This window comes from Echinococcus granulosus, assembly GCF_000524195.1.
Source record: "Echinococcus granulosus chromosome Unknown EG_S00040, whole genome shotgun sequence".
Classification (NCBI taxonomy): domain Eukaryota; kingdom Metazoa; phylum Platyhelminthes; class Cestoda; order Cyclophyllidea; family Taeniidae; genus Echinococcus; species Echinococcus granulosus.
Genome location: NW_020170420.1, coordinates 201,668 through 211,151, shown reverse-complemented (window position 1 = coordinate 211,151; position 9,484 = coordinate 201,668). Strand labels below are relative to the sequence as shown.

At 45.0% G+C, this 9,484-nt stretch overlaps 3 protein-coding genes across 3 annotated transcripts; all 3 read right to left on the bottom strand. All coding sequences in view use genetic code 11, as the record gives it.

Moving 5' to 3' along the window:
* Positions 1–639: 639 nt before the first annotated feature.
* On the bottom strand, positions 640–1,990 carry EGR_05439 (hypothetical protein; the record flags this gene model as incomplete). Its single annotated transcript, XM_024494688.1, has 3 exons — positions 640–1,030; positions 1,126–1,290; positions 1,536–1,990. The coding sequence occupies 3 exons, from the start codon at positions 1,988–1,990 to the stop codon at positions 640–642; spliced, it is 1,011 nt and encodes a 336-aa protein (XP_024350873.1).
* A 292-nt stretch (positions 1,991–2,282) lies between these two features.
* On the bottom strand, positions 2,283–5,376 carry EGR_05438 (hypothetical protein; the record flags this gene model as incomplete). The annotated part of the gene is made up of 3 exons (XM_024494687.1): positions 2,283–2,462; positions 4,085–4,267; positions 5,212–5,376. The coding sequence occupies 3 exons, from the start codon at positions 5,374–5,376 to the stop codon at positions 2,283–2,285; spliced, it is 528 nt and encodes a 175-aa protein (XP_024350872.1).
* A 2,165-nt stretch (positions 5,377–7,541) lies between these two features.
* Positions 7,542–7,937, bottom strand: EGR_05437 (hypothetical protein; the record flags this gene model as incomplete). The annotated part of the gene is made up of 1 exon (XM_024494686.1): positions 7,542–7,937. The coding sequence occupies one exon, from the start codon at positions 7,935–7,937 to the stop codon at positions 7,542–7,544; it is 396 nt and encodes a 131-aa protein (XP_024350871.1).
* Between the last annotated feature and the right edge of the window lie 1,547 nt (positions 7,938–9,484).

The window sequence follows — 9,484 nt, the reverse complement described above, 5'->3', positions numbered from 1 at the left end:
TATCCATTCATCCCTCTGTCCATCCAATTATCCAACCATCCATCCATCCTGTATCCATCTATCCACCTATTTTCTCTCTATCCGTTTATTCCGTATACGTCCACCTACCTATCTCGCCATGTCACTATCTACACACCTGCCTGTCTGCCTACTCATCCGGATGTCCCTCTAGTCTGTTGTTCTCCTAATCTACCTAATTAACTACCAGCAACCCACTTATTTACCCACTTTTCTACTTTTAGCAACACAGTTGAGTATAAGATCAGGAGCCTTATAGCTCTTAGGTCCTCAGAAGCAAAGCAGTGACCTTCAAATTATAGGTGGATGTTGTAAACGAATACGTGTGCGCCTAGACAGGCACAACATCAGGAAGGCATCATAAATTTTTAATTAATTTTACTTGCTACAACAATTAATATGCTATCATGCAGATGCCAACATTTACGCAAGGCTGAGTGATCAAAGTGAAGGAGGCAAAATGAATAAATTGGACAGTGGATGACATCGAAATGATTGCCTAATCTACCGAAGGAGCAGAGGTACTAAATAAAACCAAGAAGACTTTTATTTGACCTCTTAAATAAACAGCGTGCAGATTTGGGAGTAAATAAGATTTCCAAGAGGATTAAATTAGACAATTTAATGTTTGGCTACCAGATCCAAGATGAGGATGATAGAGAGAGCAATTGTGAGCGTCATTGCAGCGGTGGCAATAAAAGGCGACCAAACTCGGTCCACATCCACATAGTAGAAGACCCCAGCTATCGAGAAAATGGCGGAGATGATTGCCAACACACAGGCTACTATAGCACTCCAGGAGTATTCAAAAATAATTAGGAGGATGAGAATGATGCCCGCAATGAGAATAACCAAACCAGCTGTTAGGAGGAGAGCACCTGTCACCTCGTTGAAACTTAAGCGAAGACAGCTGGGACTCAGAATGCTGCCTCCACAGCGCCAGCCATCATAGCCGATGGCAAAGAAGAACAAAAACGCCGCTGAAAGGGCCAAAACCACGTACACTATCTTCCTATCCATAGTTCATGCGTCCTTCTTCTTCTTCTTCTTCTTCTTCTTCTTCTTCTTCGCACCCTCCTCTCGCGCACCATCCCTTTAAATACTCACCACAGGTAAGGCTTGTATTGCGTGTTTTTTTCTTGCACTGGGGTCAAGTTTAGTTCACCGCACGTGCCATCTTGCCATGCACCATTAATCACGAGAATGTAAGTGCCCGCATCTTCTCTCTGCCCTTCTGTGAGTTTTCTTTTGCCTCTCACCTGGCTACCACATCTGGTGGGAGCAGAGACACCTCTTCCAGACTAAAAAGCTTAGAAGTGGAAACACGGTGGTTGCGTCAAGAACCCCTGCAACTGATAGGTTGACACGAATCTAAAAATTTGAAATTAAAAGTGATGTAGAAAGGAATCGTAGACAGTAAAAACAGTCGCCTTCCCAACGGAGCCACTTTATTCAATACGCAGAGAGCAATGTTGGAAGAGAGAGATAAGATGTACCACAAAATTACCGCCTGTCACACAGGAGTGGGTGAACTCCTCCTAGCGTAGGAGGAGGATGTGTTTTGTTTCAAATGACTCCAGACGGTTCCAGCAATCATCTCAACCAAGGTGAGAATAGCCAGAGACACCGCAATGGTCATAGCCATGGTCGCGATTAAGGGGGACCACATCTCATCCTTGTAGTAGTAAAAGACACCGGTCATGCCTAAGATAGCCCCACACACAATAATAATGCCCGTGTTCACATCAATACTCGCTGTCTTCGTCACTATGATGAGAGCCATGAGAAGAGCACCAAGGAGGCTTGCGAAACCAGCCATCAAGAGGGTGCTACCAGTTGTTTTGTAGACTTCCTTCCACGTGCATTCACTAGTAAGAATGTGGCCACAGTCCCACCCTGCATGGCTAACAGCCACAAAGAAAAGTGCAGCTGCCAGCATGCTAAGGAGGAGGTGACCAAGTCGTTGTATCATCTCGACACCTGAAATGGTGGAACACGCCTCGAAGTGATTACCAAAATGAAATACATTTACAACCATTTATATGCCCGTTTGTTCCCACAATTATGGCATAGGCGGTAGAAGAAACACTCATGCCTAATTCGATGGATACAATTTCTATGGTTATGCACTTTTGCAACAGGCTATGCAGGGAGAACATAATAGCACCTCTACTCATTAACATGGTCACCCACAAGCCCACACTTATCTGCGAATCCTTTGTATTCTTACTCAGGAGGATTAAATACTGCGTTTCGTCCTGTTTTTATAGTTCTTGAAAAACCACTTGAAAAAAACCATTTGAGGGCCTGCGCCAACACCTTTCATCCCGAATAGGGTAAATCCAAATAATAAGTTCTTCATTCCTTACTCTAAGTGTAACAACATGAACAATTGAATGAAAATAAATTTGATTCCTCTCTTCACCTTTCACCACTGCCAAGATCTGGCAAAAGCATTAAACGTAGATGGTCATATTATGCACTTTCTTCACCAAGAAAAGGAAGCAGCGTCTCAACCTTCACACACTCATGTGGCATTAATCACATAAGCCAAATATCCAAGGGGTCAGTGATTACGCGTAGGTTGGTGTTGGATTTGTCTGTCATTACTGAGATAGATGAGCCTAAGGATGGGGTGATGTGAGTTTTCTCCTGCCTTTCACCTATCTACTACATCCAATGCGGGTAGAGGCAGACCCTCACTGCCAGTGTGCACCTACTTCGGACTGAGACACTTCGGCGGTGAGAGCAGAGAGGTCGCATCATGAAATGGCTATGAATAATGTGTATCAGATGGAGGTGGGAGAACGCACTTGGAGGCGAGAGGAGAATGTGTTGTGCCTCAACTGGCTCCACGCAGATTCAGCGATCACATAATACGCGGTAGAAGAAACTTGCATATCTAATCTGAGGTATACCACTTCTTGCTACTGGATCGCATGATTGCCAAGTGGTAACTCAACACGTTCCCACCAACGGCATCAAATATCTACACAAGAAGAAGAAGAAAATAGTCGAATTGTGGATGAGTAAAACCACCAAAAGCAGGCGATTACAAAAAGCACATAGCATAACCTCAGGCAGTGAGAGTAGCCAAGTGCTAGATTAGTGGTTAGAATTCTCGAGGAGCCTGTAGAATTGCCTGACTAGTGTGCAATAAGTCAATGCGATGACTTTAGTTGTGTGGTAAACCACCACGTCAAGGTTGCATTGGGGTAATTAAACAAGTGACCGTTGTGAGAGGCGATTGCTGAATCAATTGGCAGAGAAGTAACAGGTGGGACTTCAGGCGGCACACACTCACCCTCACCTTGTGTGTGTCACGAATCACCGAAAATGGGAGGCGTAAGTTGCGTCGGAGACTCTTGAGGCGCTTCGCCAGTGTAACGAGTCAGCAGTAGTCAGGGCTTTATGCCTGCCGCGCCACTTGGTCCACCCGAAGAACCTTCAAGTAATTCTATGACAAAATTCTTAAAAGGGGCACATTTTACTCACATTTTAGAAAAACATTAAAGCACTCTCTTTACCCACGAAACTATTAAGCCATTGCAGCTAACCAGATAGTGTGGCATCCCTTATCACCACTCCATCATCCGCCTACGTTTCTGCTAAGATGCTGTGGGAAATGCTAGAGAGAATCGTTTCTAAACACCTACATCCCTTATCAGACGATTGAAAGAGAATGAAGCAGGATGACCAGGCTCTCACAAGTCAAGTCAGCACCATAGGATAATTTTATACAGCAAGTAAAATAGTAATTTCATAAGTGGTAGATAAAAAACAATAATGGAGAAGCATCTTTATGAGGCAAGAAAGGAGAAGTTAGGAGGAATCAACAGTGGTTACTGTCTTTCTCCCAGTCCTGGCGAGTTGTCCAATGCCTCCGCTGACGTTCGTGCCAGACGTTTTAACTCCGACTACGTCGGCCTGCCTGACATTGACGGGACCCTCTCCCTGCAAATCTGAGCAAAGCAAATGGACGTGACTGTGTTTCAGACAAATTCAAAATATTACCACGTAGATGTTATATGCTCTGAGGTATCATTCTAATTCACACCAAACATACGTCAATTGACAAGGAAAAAGGAGTATCTTCATCTGTGGCCCACAACTGCAAAGTCGAAGCTACTAAAATGAAATTAGCAAGGGTGGTCAGTGGTGAAATTGGAATAAAAAAATATGAGTGGACATCGAATGCATAAAGCGATGAAGGAGGAGCCAAATCAAATGCATTCAAGTAACTGTTCGTCTAAGCAGGTGTTGCATAGAACGATGCGACAGGAGGAGCGTTGAGAGATTGACGAGTGGACGATTTCTTGCTAAGCAGGCTGCCGGAGAAATTCGCGAGCACATTTTCTCACGAACTGTTCCACACACCACCCCCGACGCCAGCGCCTGATGAATAGGCATAGAACGGATTTTTATGTGAATGATTAGAATTGGATCGTGTGATTGCACTCAACTGTGGCTTCATCCCTTGGAGCTGTGATTCTGTTGTAGCGGAGGCCAACTATACCACTCACTTAGAAGCCTCATCGCATCGAAAGGCATTTCATTCAGCCACCTTTCTTCCGCTGCGGCACTAAATACGCTTTGTTTACCCTCATTCTCCACGGAAGACCAGATGAGTGTCAAAAGATTTTATCAACGGCTACACTGTGGGGAACATGGAAATGGCTATTATAACTTACGGAAGGAGGGCATTAAGTATTGACGAAAATTCGCTATTTTGTGGATCTGTTCAAGTGAGTTGCAGAAAAAGAAAACTCACAATTATTCCTACTGAATCAAACGAAGCACAGCATGTTTATTAAATAATCTCAATTTAGGCAAGACTTGAGTGAACCCTGTCAGGAAAATAATTTGCAGCAGTTCCAGTTCAAGACCAAGGTCATAGGTCCAAGGTCAACACATCACCACAGGCACAAATGACTGAGCTGACCGAATGATTTAGATCCAGACACAAGAGCAAGCAGTCTGCACTAGTCGGCCCCATGGAATAGTCACACCTCCTTGTTAACCCATGCACACGTTTGTGACCTACAGTGACATCTACCCCATTTCTCTTGATATACTGATTACCAGATTGTTGGCCTCAAGAGGATTTGCGCTACCTGTGGTGGCGGGATCACCACGTTATCAAAACTGATGATCTAGGATATGGTCAAACCAATTGCGAGGGTCGAAACCTACCTTCAATTTGTTTTTTTTTTCCATTTTGGCTGCCAATATCGAGATCTGATGTGTCTTAACACGGAGATATGACGAACTGAAAACGTGTGAGGCTTCTACATAGGTGACTTCAATGTCTACTAATGACGTGAGCCTGCAACTACAGTCGTCCTCAATTGCCTCCATCGGGAACTAAGGGTGGGTAGTAAACGTCCAAGCAGTACTAAAGAAACACGGGGACATGAGCTGACCGGATTTGCGACACGGAAGTGAGTTCTGTAGTGGGCAAGATCAGGGTTCCTTGTCTTTACCATTTCAAAGAAATAAAATCTCTCACGCGCTACAAGGAAAGGGCATTCCATGTCGTCGAAGGGTAGAAAAGGCTTCGTGAGAAATTGGAAAGGCTGAGAGGTCATTTGTGTCTTCCCAACTCAAAGAGGTGGAGGAAGGAGTCAATAAATTATCAACGCTTTTGGAAGGCGATTTGAACTGGGAAGACCAAATAGGTTTTGTAATAGGACGGCTGCTTTAGTCACTCTTATAAGGTATAAGCGATTTAGGCTAAATATTTCAGTAGTATTAATTGTACAAATGGACTGTCCACTGACCTTTGATGATCATGTCAATCTCACCTATTGGCCACTGCCAAAATGGACACATTGTGGCGTGCTTAGTGATAGAGCATTGACAAGCGGTTCCAATTGAATAGATTTTGTGGCTGAAAAGCACCAAATAGGAGAATCAACAACTTTTCTATCAGAGGAAACCTCTGATTAAACCACTGCCTTAGCATGCAAACTGGAGCAGACCATGACATTTCACTCTCGTAGCACCATCCTCTGAGGTTGTACGATCTTAGAGGATGCAGTGAAGGCAGGAATGAGTGAAAAATCCTTCTGCTGCTGCTGTTGCTGCGACTTAGGCGTGCGAAATTGGTTAGTGGGTTAGGCGAACGGTTAAATTGCCTTGTGTACTGACTTCCATCCTGCCTTTCTGCCACCAATCCTGAGAATGTGTCAGGTAGTGTAACAAGCTATGTTTGTGCATCAAACGCTGCAGTGAAGACATCCTCCCTCTTTCGGCAACCACTTCCATTCACCTTAATTGACAATGAGACTGCCTGGTTTACCAGATTGCATGAACCTCCTCACCCACTATCACCACTTCTCCCTGAACACATCAACGTGGATCACGAGGAGGGTGCACTACATCCACACCTGGGTGATGTTTGAGCCTCGCCTCGAGGGATTGCACAGCTGCTGAGCTGAGGCAGTCTGTATCACCTGAGTAGAATACGAAATCTCATGTCGTGTGTTGACGATATCAACGAGGACGATGTGTCCACCGAAATCCAATGATGTGACAATCGAAACCTTGTAAAGGTATGGAAGGAGTAGGAGATTGACATTGCTCCAGGGGGCATTTGGATGGTAGTGCTGGCGATTGCTTGTCACAATAGTGTCATATCGGTGCTTTGATATTATTTTTCTGAAACGCGATGAAGTTGAAGCTGTTCGATGGTGGGAGGTGCATTGAAGAAGAGATGTAGAAAAGCGGTTTGCACTCACAAGACGAGGATTTTTTCCTTTCGCACCTCATGAGTGTCAGAGGTAAGAGAAATCATAACTGGACTGTAAGGGAGTGATATTTTCCTCCCCCATGTTGAGAACCGTGTATCAAATCCTCGTCTTTGGAGAAACCAGTTTTTTGAGTAAATGTGCCTCCTAAGCAGGTTGCAATGAAGGCAGGTGTACTGAGGTCTTGGCAGACCTAATGTAGTCAGATGTGCTTATTTAATTTTTCATAACCTGTCTGTGCATTTATGTGAGTCCTGGAGGGCAACATCCAAATTGTAGTATTATTCTAGGGCCGTCCATGGTCACTATGACTGAGTGGGGTGAGATCTCACTATGTAACGTGTTAGCGCTTTGATGCCTTCTTCTTAGGCAATGCTAGTGATCCAAGCACCCGCCTATCCATCCATGTCGCCGTCCACTTTATCTACCCATCTACATATCTTCCTTTCTTTAAACCCCCCTAACTGTCTGTCTATCTAACCGTCTCTACTTATCCGCTCATCTGTCTTTATTACCATTTACCTACCTGCCTATAGTTTGCTCACAAACCATTGCAATGGCCTAGTACTCATTTTCCAACGTCAAAACCATAAGACAGGATGCCTTATTATGCAGTTGCCAGGTCTCCAGAAGTAAAAGCACACATTGCGCGCAGAGAGTCACAGGAACAAGAAGAAATCAACAAAGTTTAACTGCTTTCAGTGTCTATCACAAGTAAGCGGTCGTCACGTCAACGCCTGTTTTCAGCATAGCCTCTGCTTATTTTACCCAAGGCTAGACAAAAAATTTGGTGAAGGTGAAGTGTTTGTATGCCAGATCGAAGATGAGAATGATGGACAGGACAACCGTGAGTGTCGTTGCAGCGGTGCCAATGATAGGCGACCAAATATGGGACGATTTCGCATAGAAGCAGAGACCAACAATCGAGAGAAAGGCGGAGATGAATACATATGCACAGGCTACAATCGCGATCCAGGCGTAGTCAGACAAGATTAGGCGAATGAGAACGATGCCTGCTATGAGCACAACGAAACCAGTTGTTAAGAGGAGGGCACCTGTCATAGTGTCAGAATGCTGCCCCCCAGGGCCCCAACCATCATAGCCAATGGCGAAGAAAAACAGGAATCCCACCGCAAGGGAAAATATTAAGTGCAAAATCTTCCGATCCATAGTCCATACGTCTTCCTTCTCCTTCACTTTCGCTGCCAGCCTTTAAATATTCACACCGAGGTCAAGGTCATTGCACAGCACATTGTCTCACTCAGGCGACGCACCGTTAACCATGACAAAATAAATGACCTCGCTATCTCTCTTCATCGGTAACACTTCTTCTGTTCTAAAGTAAACAATGCTTTAATTAAAATGGAATTGTGTTCCAATGTAAGCATGATCAAGCCAAAAGTGGGATTTTGGCTTCACGTGTGGAAATTTACCGCAGTGGTACTAAACGTAGAAGTAAATTCAACATGGGTGTACAGCTCGCAGCCTACTGCAGGTACAGGTCCAGACACCGTAAAATAGGGCGGCTGGCAGCATTATTGATGAATAACTTGCAATCCATTCATGTAGATTATGAAGTGCCGCTTGAAAGCAGAGTCCTTTAAGGGCCTGCGGCCACTCCCCCCCAACCTTTCTAGGTCAAATCCAAATTCTCGGTTTGTTTACTACCCCTCTAAGCGCATTGAAAGGCATGGTTAAATGGATATAATTCCTATCGCCTTGTATACTTTCCACCAGCACCACGATCTGCCAGAGGCATACACCCTGAATACAAAGCCTTAGTTTCACTTCATGGTCTTTCTCTATCGTGAAGATAAAGCACCATCTCAGACTCCTCATGATGATGTGGCAGCAGCATCACATGCTACTCAGTTTACGGGTCAGCGATTGCACGTATGCTGACGACGGAGTTTTCTATCATTACTGAGATATACGAGCCTGCGAGAAAGGTAATTGTCAGTTTTGTCTTCGCCTTCCACCAGTCTGCTACATCTGGTGGGGGTGAAGGCAGGCCCTAACTACTTGCATGCTCCGCCCCTACACTGAGAGGGCTTGCTGGTGAGAGGACGGAGGTAGCGTCATTAATCTACAACGAGAAGGTTGATATGAGTCTACGACCTACAGTTAGGCTGTCAGACACAGCACGGGAAGGGTGACAACGTAAGTTACTAAATTAGTGCTTATGAGAGTAGGTTTGGAGAAAACATCAGATGTCTCCAGACGGCTCTACCAATAATCTCGACCAAGGTGAGGATAGCCGAAGGCACTGCAACAGACATGGCCATGACAGCGATTGAGGAAAACCACACCTGACTGTGGTGGTGGTAGAAGGCACCGACCATAACTAAAATAGCCGCGCCTACAGCCCTCGCGTTCTTCGTCACTACGATAAGAGCTATGCGGACAGCACCAGGGAAGCTGGATAAACCAGCTGGTAGGAGGTCAAGACCATTTGATTGCACAGTCCTTCCAATTAGCTAAGAAAATTGGCGTTAGCTGCGCTTTAAGAGTCACTTTAGGGCTAAAATAAATCGGTCATCAAAATCACGCTCAACCGGGCTGATTCAGTGTCTGCGACCCAGACGCAGGTCCAGACAGTGTGCACTACCCGGCCGACGTGATAGTCACATCTCCCCGTAAACTCTTGCAAGCGTTGTTACCCGAAGAAAACGTCTGCCCAAATGTCTTATTCAACCGATTATCTAGTCGGTGACCTT